At 48.7% G+C, this 16,519-nt stretch overlaps 4 protein-coding genes across 4 annotated transcripts; 1 reads left to right on the top strand and 3 right to left on the bottom strand.

The window, feature by feature from the left end:
* Window positions 1-4,694: 4,694 nt before the first annotated feature.
* Window positions 4,695-5,524, bottom strand: HOO65_040096 (glutathione peroxidase; the record flags this gene model as incomplete). The annotated part of the gene is made up of 2 exons (XM_071003001.1): window positions 4,695-5,410; window positions 5,485-5,524. 2 exons carry the CDS (start codon window positions 5,522-5,524, stop codon window positions 4,695-4,697), a joined length of 756 nt encoding a protein of 251 aa, XP_070858939.1.
* A 2,657-nt stretch (window positions 5,525-8,181) lies between these two features.
* HOO65_040095 (Glyoxylate reductase) lies at window positions 8,182-9,201 on the bottom strand (the record flags this gene model as incomplete). The annotated part of the gene is made up of 1 exon (XM_071000581.1): window positions 8,182-9,201. The coding sequence occupies one exon, from the start codon at window positions 9,199-9,201 to the stop codon at window positions 8,182-8,184; it is 1,020 nt and encodes a 339-aa protein (XP_070858938.1).
* An 881-nt stretch (window positions 9,202-10,082) lies between these two features.
* HOO65_040094 (putative oxidoreductase TDA3) lies at window positions 10,083-11,559 on the top strand (the record flags this gene model as incomplete). Its single annotated transcript, XM_071002801.1, has 4 exons — window positions 10,083-10,116; window positions 10,213-11,145; window positions 11,214-11,481; window positions 11,544-11,559. 4 exons carry the CDS (start codon window positions 10,083-10,085, stop codon window positions 11,557-11,559), a joined length of 1,251 nt encoding a protein of 416 aa, XP_070858937.1.
* A 168-nt stretch (window positions 11,560-11,727) lies between these two features.
* On the bottom strand, window positions 11,728-13,839 carry HOO65_040093 (Cleft lip and palate transmembrane protein 1; the record flags this gene model as incomplete). The annotated part of the gene is made up of 3 exons (XM_071002668.1): window positions 11,728-12,872; window positions 12,937-13,720; window positions 13,798-13,839. The coding sequence occupies 3 exons, from the start codon at window positions 13,837-13,839 to the stop codon at window positions 11,728-11,730; spliced, it is 1,971 nt and encodes a 656-aa protein (XP_070858936.1).
* Window positions 13,840-16,519: the final 2,680 nt, after the last annotated feature.

Here is a 16,519-nt window from a genome sequence, read left to right as displayed (position 1 = left end):
GATGGTTATGGTTAGAATGCTGGAAAACTCATCAATACGCACAAAGATGCACGTGACCCTGGAATTTGTCACAAAGACTCTCTATAACCCTAACTCTAGGCGCAATGGAGATAAAGAGCGTGCAGCAGCGTGGCGCACTTGACACATGTTTAATGCACGTAAGCGCAAAAGGGCCAGTACATCGAGTAAAGAAGGCCATTTTAGCACAGTGAGATCTATCCTAGGCTTAAAGCTTGGCACCTGGCCTAATTTAAGCACATGCTTGATTTCATTGTACGAAAAGCATACAACCTTAATGAAGAATGTTCCATGCTTGATCACTCTATTTTGATGTCCTCTTCCATGGTCGAAGCTCAGGCTACTGATAGCTATGTTTTCATTGCTTACTTTAGACCTTTCAGGATCATATCAACGTCACCATATTCTAGCACAGGTTTGGCTTTTTGAAACTTGTTTTCGTGGTTTTGCTTTTCTTGTATATCCCGACTTTAAACAAGACATAAAGCGAGCTCCATCTATAGTAGCAAGCTGATCTGCTAGTTGCTCTCCACTATCAACTCCTTGTCTCTTTGTAACTGACTGGCCTTTGGATAGATCCTTTTCTTTTGCATAGCACAGCTTCAAGCCTCTTATCAAATATATCCCCCCGTCCCCAGCATTAACTGTTGGCTGAAACTGGGCTAGTTGATAATCGCAACTCATTCCTTATAATCACTAACTAACCACGCATTTCTTCAGGATTTCCCCCCCCTCCTTGCCATTTGTTAGAGTAAATGCAGACATCTTTGGGCACCAGAGCTATAGCTCGAGTAATTTGATAATGGGTCTTGTACCGATACTACTTCGGAGGTAGAGAAACGCTGAATAGAATTGAAGCTAACAAAGCAGGAAAGGCTATGGCAGTTATACAATGCTAGAGTCCCTTGAAGACAGACATCCATCCTGACCGGCTCTCTGCCTCTGCTATGATGACTGCTGTTTGTCAGACACATGATTTAGAACATAGCAATGTGAATTTGGTGGTCATCAACACTGTGTACAGCTCGCTTTCAACCCCTGCTACCGAGACCACCAGAGACAAATCGGCTAAGGCGAAAAAGCTGACGCAATAATAACAAGTCCTTGAATGTACAACAGTCGGGGGAGCTTCGTTCGCTCTGTGCTTGCCTATTGAGTCTATTGTGAGCATACCTATAGAATTTATACAGGGCGTATCTATTTATCCATTCATTGACTGTATTTTTGTCATAGGGAATTAAAATAGCTGCTTACTGGCTTGTGCGATTGAGGGGTTGGCGGAAGAGTGCTCTATGCACATGTGGCAACATAGGGCGGCTTTGATGCACTTCTGACTCAAGCATAATGGACTAGTACTTGGCAATCTACGCGGTCATTTCTATTTCATCTCCCGTTGTGATAGATGCCTATAACAAGTATTTGCGCTGCCAGTTAGCAATATTCGGTATCCGGGTTGAATACTATATCCTGAACAGGCTGGCCGGCCTTGGCTCTTTGTCTTTAACGGCTTGTCTATCAGCTGCGTCTTGCGTTAACATTTCCGAGACCGAAGCTGCACCGTCGCATTGCGATATCTCGAAATATGATGGGTCCAGCTTCAGCTTTGACAGCCTACTGAAACTTCATTCCGAGCATCTAGATGCACAACAAGTGCTAGGGGGCAGCGGATGACGTGCTTTATTTTCTACCCCGAGTCAAGCAACTTCAGCCTGCAATCTTTGGTGAGCTGTTCTAGAGCTTGGATGGCGTCACCCTTGCAACATGCGGGTAGCCCTTTCGGTCTTTGGACCTGTCTGGTCGGTCTTCTGGCGGGTGACTGTCGTTGTTTGCGGCCATCGTAAATTTGCCCGTACTGGAGATGTTGGCTGCAGTCGCTTTTTCAAAGACTCTGACCTTCCTATCGATCTTCTTTGAATTCCTTTTGTTTTTACCGTAGTTGCGCTTCTTATCTCCGGCCTTCTTCTTGTGAGATGAACTGATAAAGGCTAATTCACACTGCCTTGCTACATAGCCCATATCCCTCCTACATATGTCTGACCTTGCAGCCCATCAGATCAAGCCACTATATTGGCATTTATAGAAATCAGCCTTACAGAGATAGTGTATTTGATCACAAGCTCTCAAAGGATGCGGGTATCCTTAGAATCTGTCCTTTGCTGTAGGATTTAAATGCCGCCCTGTGTTGTCTTGAGACCCAGCTGATAAATCTATCTCGACATGTACGCAAAGTCGATATGGGCGCTCGGGCACATAAAACACATCCGCGTGTGGTCTTGTCTGGTGAAGCGGAGATAACTCTGATAGATAGATCTATTGTTGCCTGAACAGCTACTGCATGGGGGGGGGGGGGGGGGAGATAGATACTTCATCACTGCGGCCTAACCAATGACTAGCAGTCTCAAAAGCCAGAACGTATTAAATGGCTAGCGGACGCAAGAAGAGGCTGGCTCATCGGTTGGTGAGTAGGAAGAAGAGAGAAGCCATTGGATGGTCACGACGGCGATAGGCACAAAAAAGAAGTATCGTGCTGGATAGGGAAATGAGTAGCTAATATTGCTCCATTTCGTCTGTATGAGGATCTACTTTTGGATGAAATCGGTAGTTTATTCCGAGTTTCTTCTTGTCGAAAAGTCACTGAGTGGGCATATCAATCTTTTCACGAGAGACGGCTGTCGTTGATCGTGTCTTGTGGTATGACATCAGGTAAGGCCGTACTCAGGCAGTGGGTAAATCCACTTGGATTGATTTCCGTAGCATCATCTGGGTGCTTCCTAATCGACTTGGGCTAATGCCTATGCTCTCAATAGGTCCTTTTTGATGCCACTCAGCTTTTACACAGCTGTGCCTACACACAGAGACGGCTGTTGAGATATGACATCTCGCGCATCAATCTCACGTTGCTGCTTTGCATTTTTGGGATTTTTCTTCGTTAGTCCTACTTCCCCTGAGCCCAAAGTTTTATCCCTTGCTTAAATATGGTCTATAAAGTCCAGATTTGGCTTAATATGTTGCCTTGGTACCTCGAGCTTTCTATACATTGATTGAAGCACAGAGCTTCTATTTATAGGCAGACTGTCTCTCTTCCTAGCCTCACCGTTCTCGTGGTCAGGGCTGCATAGGGCTAGCTGATGTTGCTGCCTTTTGGTACTACAATTGACATGTGAGCGGCCGGCGGTATTGGCAATGCCTGGAATAAAAGAGGGCTGGAAAGAGGACCAGACGCGATGCTCCCATTGCCAATACGAAGATTACCGTCATGCCATATGGCCGTCATCTAGTAGAGGCATTCTTGCTTAATCCAAGGGGCTATGAGAGGCTACTACTAAAGAATTATTGTATCGTGACTGACTTCGTTTTCCATTCATACGCGATTTCCTTTTGCTTCCTTTCCCCGTGCGTTGAAGCACTGCATTATGAATTGACTCTTTGGTGGATGCTGGGCGGAACCGTGGTTTGCAAAGCTTGACATGTTGAAATAGTTCGATGCTGATGTAGATCAATAACGCTTTTGTGCCCTAAGCAAGTCTGTCTGATAGTGGCAGGCTCTATATATCGGCCCTGTAACAGATTGCCTCGTGAAAAACGAGAACTAGAAGATGGCCGATAGAGGAATGAAGAAAACCCACGGATAACTTAAATGCAACGAGCTAAGTATGGCTGGGGTTCGAAGGTCGCATGAATAGAGAGATAATGTTGGATCAGAAGAAACGGCCAAAAAATAGGAGTTTTATTGAGATATCTCTGCGTTTACAAGGTTACACAGATGCTGAGTACTATGACTTCATTCCATTTCGAAACCCTAAGTTGCTGCTCCGTACACAAGGCAGAAGTAGCTGACTAAGACTTGGTTGTAGAAAGAGCGTTTTTAATGATGAACTGGATTTATGTCTCAATTAACTGGGATAAAAGGCGAAGCCAAGCCTGAGCCGGGGCTCTACTCTGCAGGCACAAGTGCTCCTCAGACAGAATACTCTACAACGCTTGGCTTGTTACACCGACAAGTACATCTGTCACGTTGCGTTACAAATCACCGATCATACATCACAAATCACGAATCACACGGCTATTGACTTGTCCGTCTTTTTCTGCTTAAGGACGAAAACTGTGGATATCTTTAAACATATAGAAACGCAAAAAAAAATGAGGGGGAAGAGAGAAGTGGCAAGGAAAAGAAAAATTGATGAAAGGTTTGAGAAAAAGAATAGGAAATAGAAGGAGAAGGAATCCGGGAATTAAAATCATAAAAAGGCGTATGTTTGTAGCTGTAGTTGTAGATGTAGATGTAGTAAATGTTGATGTTGCTGACCATGTTTCTGGCTTCTCCTCCGCGCGTCCGTCTGCTGTTTTCTGCTCCTCCTATTGGTGCTGATGTTGGTAGTGTTGGAAACAAAAAATAGACAGGCAGACAGCCGGCAAGAGGCCCCTATGCAGCATCAGTCATGCAGCGTGCAGATGACACATGGCACATGCAGTGAGCAATGCAGTGTATCAAGCAACAAGCAGGGTGTTCATGCCGTGTTAATCCGCATCGAGCCGAGCCGAGGCATCCATGTTATGTTTGCTGCTCATGTCTACTGTCTGTATTGTATGCTGTCGTCGGCTCCATCATCCCCCCTCCAAATATCTCTTGCCCGAAGCATCCGTATTTTGTTTGTTTTGTTGGTGGTTGTGGAAATTCATGCTTGCGTTTCGGGTTTGGATTCGGTTGTTGAACTGGTATCTTCAGGTTTAGATGCCACAGCGCTAGTGGTAGAATTAGACTTTGATTGGGAGTCGGGGCCAGTGGAGGGTGCAGCGGATTCAATTTTGGACTCGACCTTGTCTTCAGACTTGGACTCGGGTTCGTCAGGCTTGGGCTTGGATTCGTCAGACTTGGGCTCGGGCTTGGCACCGGCCTCGCTTTCAGCTGTGCTGCCCCCACCGGAAGAGTTCTTGACTCCAAGGGCCTCTAGGATGGGCTCTTTCAGAGCCTCGGGCTTCGCGGTTGAGGCCCAGCGGTTAATAACATGCCCATCACGGCCAATCAGGAACTTTTCAAAATTCCACTTGATTCGGCGCAGGCCAAGCAGGCCGGACTTCTGGTCCTTAAGCCACGAGTAGAAAGGGTCGGTGTTGTCGCCGTTCACATCAACCTTGCCGAGAATAGGGAAAGTCACACCATAGTTGATCTGACAGAAGCTCTGGATCTCATCATCGTTGCCGGGCTCCTGGGAGCCGAACTGGTTGCAGGGAAAGCCTAGGAATTGAATGTCATCGCCGTAGTCGGCCCGCAGTGATTTGTAGAGTTTTTCGAGACCGGCATACTGCGGGGTGAAGCCACACTTTGAGGCAGTATTGATGACAAGGACAACCTTGCCCTTGAACTGCTCAAAATCGTAGGGGTTGCCCTTTTCTGCGAGAGATGGAAAAAAAAGGGGGTTAGTTGATGAATGAAGAAGAAGAGGGGAAGAGAGAAGAGCTACTGACTGTCGCGGGGCTTAAAGGTGTAAAAGGTTTCGGCGGTCATGTCGTCGAATTGGCAGCGTGTTGCTTGGTGTGGAGTATGGAATAGACGAAGACGGAGATGATCTGACTTTTACTCGAGAGAAGATCGATTTGAAAAAGCAACAAGCTAGGAAACAAAAAAACCGGACAAAGGCTAGGCCAGGAGCAAAGAGCTGATGGAAGGTAGAAAGAAGAAAAAAGGAGAGAGTTTATAATATGGGGGGGGGGGCTGTTTTGGTTGAGCCAAAGATGGAGATGGAAATGGAGAGATGGCCGGCGGGTTTGGTGGAACAAGCAGGCAAGAAACACAGCAAAGGCAGGAGGGGAAATAAGAGAAAAGAGAAGATACACGCAGAGATGGTCCGACACTGAGAGAGAGCAGAACGTCGGCAATGTATTTGTGGGGAGAATAAAAAAAACAGGTCTAAAAGGGAAACGAAGTAATTCTCTTTTAATCTGTTCGTTTGTGTTTGTATGTTTTTTCGTAGCTTCTTGATTCGGTCGGTCGTGGAATGTGGTCGAAGCTAATGGGAGGGAGAACGAGAAGGGAAAGAAGGTGAATAAAGAGAAAAAAAAGGGTTGGAAAAAAAGAAATTAAATGAAGCGAAAAAGGAAGAGATTTGGCTGAATAAAGGATTTAGATCTCTGGTGCCCTTTTCTTCTCTTCTTTTACGATGATAATTTATTTGTCATTTATTGCTTTTTTGTTTTACATGAAAGAGAGGCGGCGGTAATATATGACAAAGCCAGATCAAAGGAAGAGGGAACGAAGGAGCCATGAACAAGACAGATGGGCCAGTCCACCCATAGTAGTAGACTGGGGGAGCTATTTCGCTCTTCCATCTTCCGCGTTCTTCATTAGAGAAAGCCCTCTACTCCCCTCTCGCTGTTCAAAGCTCAGGCTAATGAAATGCAGAGCAAATCACCTAGCTTGCTGCTCAACTGGCACTCTGGTAGTCCCGCCTCCCTACCCACATTGGCGAACTACATACTTGGCAAAAGCAGCGCCCCATCCTGTTGTTTGCCAGTTGCTGGCGACATGCTAAGCGGGGCTGGTTGGCCAGATGATCTTTCTGTCCACGATTGCTGAAGCGCAACATGGGCTATCGTGTCACATGTAACGACTGTGTGTATATGGTGTGTTGCTCTCGGTGTTCTTTTTTTGACTATTTTTGGCTCTGACCGATGCATGTCTGTTACTATGCGGCACGATCCAACAACAGCACAAGCAAGAAGGGCCGCAAAGGCTAGAGTTGGCTTGGCTTGCCTAGTATCTCTCTGCTTGCTGCACTCGAAAGCGGCCACTTTCCTCCATCCGTCCTGGAAAGCCTCGGCCCTAACCAAAGAGAAGAAAAGCGGGGGAGAGCGTGTGCTTGTTGTACGTACATGGTTATGTCTAGGTACCCAAGTACCCATGTATACACCTGGTTGTACCTACTACACATCACAGACAAAACCTCCCCTCTAGCGTAGCATCAGTGCCACCAGCACATCTTCGAAGCTACTCTTCGCCTACAACGCGTGCACACGATAAAACACATTCCTTGCAAGGCCCCTAGAATCTGCATAGTCAGCCTGCAGAGCCCTTCCTGCACAAACTCTGAAGAGACTTCCCTCTGGAAACCGTAAAAAAAGAAATGGGGACGGTCGGGAGAAGGCACAAAGAACAGGCCGTAGCTCCCTCGGGCTGGGCTAACTGATGGCTCCGTTTGTCGACCACTACCTAAGCATGTATACATACGGTATATATGTATGTGCGTACTCGTGCTGTACATAAACCTGCCTAGGCATGTACATGGTGTATGTACTATGCACGAAATTTTGAGACTCAGGCCTAGACCCCGATGGAAGTCCCAGGGGGAGAATGGCTGGCTACATGGCCCTGTCTTGGCCAGTCTTGTCAAGCTCAGGTCTTGTCCACTCAGCTATTTGGAATTACACAACAAAGCACAGAGACAAAGAGAAAACAGAGACGCAGGAAACAATGGAGAAAAAACCTGAAACGCACCTAGACTAACACATCTTTGTGCATGCAACGTATAAAAGGGAATTGCTCGTTGGTCAAGTCATGGGTAAGCCTTCCCCTCCCCCCCCCCCCAATTGCATTACACAAGCCCGTTATAGAGTCTTGCTTTTTGCCTTCTCCTCTCCAAGCAAAGGAAGAAAATATCTAAAGGAATCGGCTCAATTCGATAGGCGCTGGACGCGTCGATCGCCCAACGGAATGGCGCCCTGTTTTCGGCACACATCCGAAAGAGGGGAAAGTCAAGAGAACACTGTAACAGCACTCGACTCCTCTAAATAAGCCCCACCATTCCTGTACAAGAAAAAATGGCCCCTCTAACCCCCACTACAGGTGCCGCTCAACCCACTCTAGGCCTCCCCCCTTCCCCTGTAGCCCACTGCCAGCCGCCTGTAAATCCCCGCTTGAGCCCTTGCCCCTTCCCTGGAAACTAGCAAGAACTGTACTCAGATCATCGCTAGCCTTACATTCGCTACTATCTTGTGATTAAACAATCCACTTCCTCTTTTCTCTCCCCCTCCTTCGCCTTAAGCAATCTGTAACTCGAATTCTGAGGAAGCGGCTTGGCTCTAACTTCCTTATGCATTGATTGTCATTATCATGCTTCCATTCACTACTACCTGTAAATATCCTACACCAGCCTTTTCTTCCTAATCCTACACCACCACCCGCTCCGGGTTCACCCTGCCCTGCACAAATTCCAGAACGTTCAGCTGACACACCCGCTGGTAGTTCTCTACCGTGTCTAGGGAGCTCCACGCCGTGTGTGGTGAGAGTACTAGATTCAGCCCCTCGTCCTGTCGGCCCACCAGCACCGAGTTTTCCGGCCCCGCCGGCTCCACCTCGAACACATCCACACCCGCACCAGAAATTTCCCTGTTACGCAGGGCATCTAACAATGCTTGCTCATTGACGACTCGTCCGCGTGACATATTAACCAGGACTGCATCAGGCCGCATAGCCGCAAATTCCTTTGCCCCAAGCAGCCCTTCGGTTTCAGCCGTACGCGGGCAGCATAGTACTAGGACCGTAGCCTCGGCTAACGCCTGCTCGAAGCTGATGCGCCCACTGTCAGCTGTCGGCACTACACCCTTACGCGCGACAATGCGCACCGTTGCGCCGAGGGCCTCAAAGCGTGCCTGCACGGCCTTGCCAACAGCACCGTAGCCAACGATGGCCACAACCTCCTGGGATAGTGTGCGAGGCGGCTGCGTAGCACCGTGGGTGTACATGGTTTTTACCAGAACACCAGTACGGACCCATTCATTCTGGTTGAGCTTGTGCATGCACGGCACGAAGGCACGGCGTACGGCAAAGTACGTAGCAAGCGCGTGCTCGGCCACAGTGTTGGTGTTGCAGTTGGGCGAATTGAGCACAGCGATGCCGCGGGCAGCGCAAGCCTTGAGGTCAACCTGGTCAGTGCCCGAGGAGATGGTGGCAATCATGCGCAACCGCGGTGAATTAGTCTCTGCGAGAGCCTCGGCCGTAAAGGGTGCTACAATAGTAATTGCAATGTCAGCATCGCGGATGCGCTCAGCAACTTCTTCGGGCGTCGACCGGTCGTATGTCGTTAACGTGAATGTGTAACCCTCAGGCACGCTCAGGGGGGGAATGCTGCAATAGTTGCTCTCGACAGCGACGATGTTGAGGTGCTTCGGTAAGGGTTGACCTGCCATAGTGAATGTGAGAAAAATGCAGTAGCAAGACTAAAGGAGCGAAAAAAAAAAAAAAAAAAAAGAGACTGCGGAGCTGGAAATGGGTTTCGTTTTAGAAGGGCTGCAAAAGAGCAAGAACCGAAAGCCACACCGAGTGGAATAGACGACAAGCTTGCCTCTAGATATACACAAGCCTATCTTATCATAATATTGTTGTTCGCTCTTGACCCGCCGCCGCCCCACCGAGATTCACAACAAAACCGGGGCAGGTGCATAGCCAAGGAAAAAAAATCTATCTTGACTAGCCCAAAGGCTCAAAAAACTCAACAAAGCATCAAACCGAACAAAACAGATAGGAGCAAAAAAGGGAAAAAGGTCCTTGTTGATGGAAGGGCGTGATGCACAGGCAGATTCATAAGCGTCAGAATAAAGCGCAAAGTGTGAGAGGATGGACTTGACGGGCAGGTGATGATGACGTCAAAGCTATCTAACTCTATTTCTTATCTTTTTTCCGGCCTTCCTCGCGCTAGATAGATATATATTAAATTATGCTAAGCTATCAGCCTTATCATACCTTCATCCGGCCAAGAGTAGAAGCCGAGAAGCACACAAAGCATTAAAATAGAAAAAAATAAGAAAGCTATTAAAAATAAAGCTCTAAGAAAACCTATAGAAGCCCACCTTCCTCATTTTGCAGCTGCTTAACAAGCTATTTTTCTGCCGACTGTTTTCTGGCTGTTTTTGTCCCCTTGTCTTAGTCTTGTTCTTCATAGATACGCCACCTTTTGCCACAACAAAGCCTCAATTTAGCATCACCTTACATCTCGCAAGCTTCAACTTGTTATTAAGTCTCCCCCCTCCCTCCCTTCTCAAATCTATTGCACCAAAATCCTATGCCCATCATGTCTAACCAAAAGAAAAACATCGTCATTGTCGGTACGCCCTTCTTGCCTACCTGGACCCACTAAATTGTGCCAACAACCCCGCAGGCTAACCAACTCTAAATCAACTGCTGTGACATCCCTTGCACAGGCGGCGGCATCATTGGCTGCACAACGGCCTACTTCCTAACCCGTCACGCCAAATATGACCCAGCATTACACTCCATCACAATCCTAGAGGCCAGCGCCATTGCAGCCGGCTCCTCAGGTCGCGCCGGTGGCCTATTAGCCGAGTGGGCTTACCCCGAATGCATCACCCAGTTGTCATTTGACCTACACGCTCGTCTAGCTCAGACTCATGCGGGTGTCCAAAAATGGGGCTACCGCAGCGTCTCATGTGGCACTGTACGTGCGCGCGTAACCCCCGAGATGGCCGCGCTCCAGGAAGCACAGGATAGTGGCAGCCCATCCACCACGCCAGCACCCATCACATTGCCCGCCGAAGAGGCTGGCGAAACAGGTGGTGTAGCATGGAACAAACTACACAAGCAGGACCACAGGGCACGATCAAAACTCGCGCCCGAAAACTTTCCGGCCGACCTTGACTATGTTGATCTCGAGACTGTTACATGGTGGGATGCCATGGACGGCAAGACCGCACAGGTCCACCCGCTCCATTTTACAACTGCCATGGCTGAGCTGGCTACAGCCGCCGGTGTTACTATCTTAGTTCAAGCGCAAGCAACGAAACTTGTCAAGAATGAAGCCAATAATCGCGTCACGGCTGTTGAGTACCGTGAGCGCAACAGCGATAAGACTAAGATTCTCGCTGACGTTACTGATGTTGTTGTCGCCGCTGGCCCGTGGACAAAAAGCCTGCTGCCCGCTGCACAAATAACGAGCGTGCGTGCACATAGTGTCGTCTACGAAGCTACTGTCGCTCCATACGCAGTGTTCACTGGCATCACTCTCCCAGCCAAGTGGGTTCCGGCGCACCGCCGCGCAGCTGGGCAGCGAAGAAAGCACCAGCGCACAGTGGACCCAGAGGTGTATGCACGGCCGTTTGGCGAAGTGTATGCATGTGGTAGGTTCTAACCCCTTCAAACTCTCTATAACCCTAATCTGTTTCCTCCACAACTAACGTTCGCGCAGGTGAAACCGACTCTGCCCTCCCACTTCCTGATTTCGCAGACCAGGTGCAAGTCGACAGCGGCCAATGTGATGACATTACTGCTTATATCGGGCTGATTTCGCCGCCGCTGCGCCGCGCTCCCATCAAGGTCAAGCAGGCTTGCTACCTGCCACAGCACACACCGTATAATGGCGAAACAAACCCGCTAGTAGGCCCAACTAAGACTGGAGGGCTTTATATCGCTGCTGGGCATACATGCTGGGGCATCCAGAACGGACCAGCAACCGGGTGTGTTATGGCAGAGTATATCCTTGATGGCAAAGTAACATGTGCGGATGTCACCCAGTTAGATCCAAGAAGATATAGTATTTGATAATAGGCGACTACATGATTGGTACTCAACTACATGATCCTGTGAATCAAAAGAAACCCAAGTTTGGTTACGTCATGCTACACAATCTGGGTGTCTGCATACATGCATTTTATATCCTAATTCTAACTCTAAAGATTGGATGTTGGCTACTTGGCTTGACTTTACTTGCGCTTTTTAGCGACAGACTTGTCGGCGCCAGTAGCCTTTGCCACACTCTCAGTCTTACTTTTGTCCTCGATCTCGGCAGGGCCATCTTTCTTTTCGGTGGCAATAGCAGTAGACTCGTCATTCTCGTCGTCGCCGCCCTGGCCAAACTCGTTGACACGGGTGTAATCCACACGATAAGCCCAACGCTGGTAGAGATATATAAAAAAGATGATATCATCGCGGAAGGTGGCTAGTCGGTGCAGAAAAGGCATTTTGATGGCGAAGGCAAATAGGTCGTCAATGAAGGTATTGAAGAACTTATACATCATGGCCTTGCCGGGCATGTGTGCAACGCTCTTGAGGCGGTAATTGATGTACAGACTGGGAACCATGAGAAGGAAGCCGTAGGCATAGACGGAGCCTACAAGAGTAGCGATGATGTACGAGTACCACGACTTGTGTGAATCGTAGATGAGTGAGTAGGCAGCATAGGCAAGCAGCAGTGGCACGCCAGCCATGTACATATAGTTGAAGGCAATCTGGTCGTATTCCTTGGTCTTCTCTTCGGTCTCGGATAGCACAGTTTTGTCCTCAAAAGCAATGCGGTAGGGTAGCCAGCCTGTGGGACCAGCGGGCTGGACAACTATGTTGACAACAGTGGTGATCTTCCATAGCTCGATGACAATGCCCACAACCTGCGAGCCGAGAATCATCCAGCTAGTAGTTTGCGAGTTATCAATGAGGTAGAGCAGGATAACGGTCTGCATAAAGACGTTGGCAAGAATAGAGCGCACCGAAATGCCGACGTTGTCCTTTTTCTTGCGGTAGTGTGCAATATCAGATCCAAAGGCGAGCGTCTCAAGAATCATATGTGCAATGGACACGAGCACTGTGATACCTAGGAGAACCGGGTTGTTGTCAAGAAGCACATTCTTGATCATTTCGATTTCCGTACCGTCGCCACCACCAGGCGCTGTTTGACCCCAAGCTGAACGGCGAAGGGTCTCTTTATTGCTGATCTCAATGGACGAAATGGCTTTGAACTTCCATGAGGCGATGTTGTTAAGATTTATGTGGATGGGCAGTGTAGTGACAGTTTCGTTGACGACATTCATGTGCTCAATGAGTTGCCAGAATTGGTTGACAAAGAGGACAGGATCTAGAAAGGGACGACGGCGGGTCAATACGTGAGTTTCCAACAAGGAAAACTGAGGGCTACTTACAGTACCAACTGTTCTGGCCGCTGCCATCACGGGCGCCCGTAGACTCTAGAACCGTGAAAGCACGGGCGGAGAAGTGCGCTTGGGCGTAGTCCATAATGCCCAAGTCGGGAACGAACTCGAATGAGACATTTGGATGGTAGTACGAAGCAATTAGAGGGCCCTGTTTACGCAGCTCCTCCTCAGCCAATAGCTCTTCAGGTGTGGGAGGTGCATCGTCCAGGAGGTTTCGCGTGCGAGATTCGCGTTTTTTGGGCAAGTACTGGGTCAGCGGGTAGGCGAAGTGGTAGGCCTCGGCGGGGCTGAAATCCGGCTTGGTGGGGTCAATTTCGGCTCCGGAGAGGCCGACATAGAAATGGCCCCACAGAGTGCCGTTGCGCTGGACAGCACGAGGCACGGGGAACTCAGCATCAATGATGCGCTGGTCGGAGTAATCGCCGAGATGGAAGGCAGACTCGTTGAGCGCAATAAACTCGGGCGGTATGTGATCCAACGGGGTGATGGCTGACGTAGGAGATACGGTCACCACAATGTCAAGCAGGCTGTCAGTTGGCCAGATAGGCGCAACTTTGAGTGGAACAGCAGCATATTTCGCGCCTTCATCGAGGGTTGCAGGGCGTAGCTGGTATGCGGGAATGGTGTCGAGGTTGCCAGGCACGTTAATGGTACGACCTGAGGCGTCCTGCACTTGCACGGCGGATTGGCCTTTGCTAAAGAACTTAGTAACACCAGCGTTGAGGGCAAAGTAAAGTGAGCCACCGAGAAGAATCCGTTGAAAGAGGGACATCTACAAGACAAATAAAAATTAGCATGCGTGTTAATAAGATGAAGTATGGGTTAGCGTAGATAGAAAGAGACACATACTCCGCCTTCAGCCCTAGCTGGAGCCGCCTCTGGTTCAGGCATGATTGGATGAAAAGCTAAGAATTTACTCTAGCTATCTGTAGTTATGTTGCAAGTTGATTATATGAGAGTACGGCAAAGAAAAATGTTAGTAGTATGACGCCGTGCAATAGGCGAATATCGGAATAAATGGCCGGACGGACACGGCATGAGAATAGATTGCAAAGTCAAAGTTACCAAATATCAAGCTTCAGCCACACTTATTGCAGAATAACGCCACACTTGTTCTGAGTGTGGCGAATGTAGTAGCTTTGTGTAACAACAGGCAAGAAGATTGATTCTATGGAAGGAGTTTGTTACTTAAAGTTGACCCAGATATTCTACAGTGGCCACTGCTCATGTGAATCTTCGGACGTACGAAGAACGCAAATAATTTAATGAGCATCTTTTTATTGATGTTGCACGAGCACACAAAATGTGGCTGTATGCATATCGATATCGCTCAGGGCACTTAGAAGAGCAACGTAGCCCAGCAGAGCAGGGGGAAGAGATAAAGAGGTAAGAACAGAGAAAAATGACCCCGCTTTGGAGGCGGTGCAGATATTCTTCAGAGCTTAAGCCAGAGCTTAAGCCAGACAGCGGCTGGGTTTAGTTGCAGCGCGATAGGCCATGACATTACAATGGACTGGTTATTGGATTCTAGAAGCATTTCCAGCCAAGACAAGACAGGCGATCAGTGCTAGACTTCCATGATAGCTCGGTGTTTGTTGGGTACCATATGTCTGGTTGGGACCCATGGGACGGCATAGCGAGAGGTTAGATATTGCAAGAACCATAAGTCGGCCGAGGGTTTTCTAGCAGATCACACGGAGGTGCCAGGCGAGAAAACAAAAAATGTGATCAAGGGAGGGTGAGAAGGGAGGGGTGGGCTCCCTTGAAGAAGATGCATGAACAACGGTGCGATTATTGAAGGAAGCCTCAAGGAAGCTCATGGAAAGTTCAATACGATCTATGCAGGGCTACACGCAAATTGCCTACATCATTTACATTTCATTTCAACGGGCCAAGCCGACACCCTTACAAGAAATGGCAAAATATCCGCTGCACTAGCACACGGGCCGGAGATGGCCAGGAAGCACTGACATCACGTGACTAAGGAGCTGAACCCGCAGCGTGGCCATAGGAGCCAAGGGCCAGTGAAGCAGGTAAATTGGGGACGAATAAACACACGCAAAGAGCAAGAGAAAAAAGCCAAGTTGAAGTTATCGCAAGGCATCAAGGCCTGTCGGTGCACTGGTCTTCTGGTCTAAGCTTGGTAGTTGGCACGGGCTGATAACGAGGCTGGCCTTTTCTGCTACAGCAGGCCCAGCCTTTACAGCCTGCGCACTTGTGACAAGTTGAACAGTATAGTGGCGAAGTCGGAGTGTTGACCGGAGCGGAGATGGGACCGAGCCACGTGGATAAAGGATTCTGTATCGGGGATGGGGAGAGGAAAGAGGTGTTTGTTAGATAGTGGGAGCGGCACGGTTGGTTTCAGGAAGTGGGTGGGAGGCGAAAGAGGAAAGTGGCGATAGAGGTTAGGGAAAACAAACAGACAAAGGACGACGGACGGATAGAACGATAGTGAGGCGAACGTTAAGAAGAGATGAAGTTGCACAAACTAGTGAGTAGTGAGTTGGTGTGTCACGTGATCAATATGATGTCAGTGATTAGTCATTTGAAAATCCGCCCATGGTGCAAGTTTGTGATCACAACCTTCGGGTGTTGATAAGTATTGCGTTGTGCTGCATAACATTGGAGGCGTTCCGGCACACAACGAACGGTGAGCTTATATTTATTAATTTTTCTTATCCTTTGTGCTGATTGGTTTTTAGAGTCAATCTAAGCTGTTACCAGCGGTTTTGCTGTCTCTGTTTTTTCCCCGAAAGGCAGAAACCAGGAACAAGAGGAACAGCGAACGAAAATGCAGGCAAGACAGGGACACAGAAATGGGGGGCTCCCCTGGGCTTGACTTAGCCTTGTGTCTAGGAGGTCCTGGTATTGATTGGTATCAGGACGCGTCTGCCTACAAGAGCCGAGGTGATACCCCCTGCTCTTTGGTAACTGGATGGATGGATGGAGGATAAACTGAGGTTTGAGCTCAGCCCATCCATCACCAAAACGAGCAGTTGTTGAGCCAATAGGCCGTGGCATCGCCGGCTAGTGTGATTGTGTCTAGATTGGTGCATGCGGATTGCAGATTGCAGATGCAGGTGCATATATGGATTTACATGCAAGCTACAGATTGCATACACTATTACGGTGATGCTGATGCTGACGCTGATGCATCGCTGCTTGGGCTCGAGGGATTTGTCTCTGCTGTGCTACAGTGCTGTTTTCTCTGGTCGCCTGGAGGACCACGACCTGCGCTTTCGTGGGCCACAGCCGGGCCAGGCTAGGTCAGCCTTGACGGTTTTTGAGATGATGCCGCTTGAATTTAAAGCAAGCCATTTGATTGTAGCGACATGCGGCGCTATTACACAGCTTGCACAGCCAGCAAAAGCTAGAAGCAAAAGCAAAAACAAAAACGCCTTGCCCAGTTTATGGCCCTCTCTCCTTGTCTTCCTTGTCTTCCTAGTCTTCCCTGTCTAGTCGGCCAATCCTTTGGTACGTATAGGACAACCCTGGTCTGTGCCCAACTCATTCTTCCTGTTTTTCTGTCTCTTGTTCTCCCTTCTCGTGCTCTCCTACGCTGTTGCCTTTT

This window comes from Ceratocystis lukuohia (assembly GCF_044167205.1).
Source record: "Ceratocystis lukuohia strain C4212 chromosome Unknown Supercontig4_pilon, whole genome shotgun sequence".
NCBI classification, from domain to species: domain Eukaryota; kingdom Fungi; phylum Ascomycota; class Sordariomycetes; order Microascales; family Ceratocystidaceae; genus Ceratocystis; species Ceratocystis lukuohia.
This window is presented reverse-complemented; position numbering and strand designations above follow the sequence as displayed.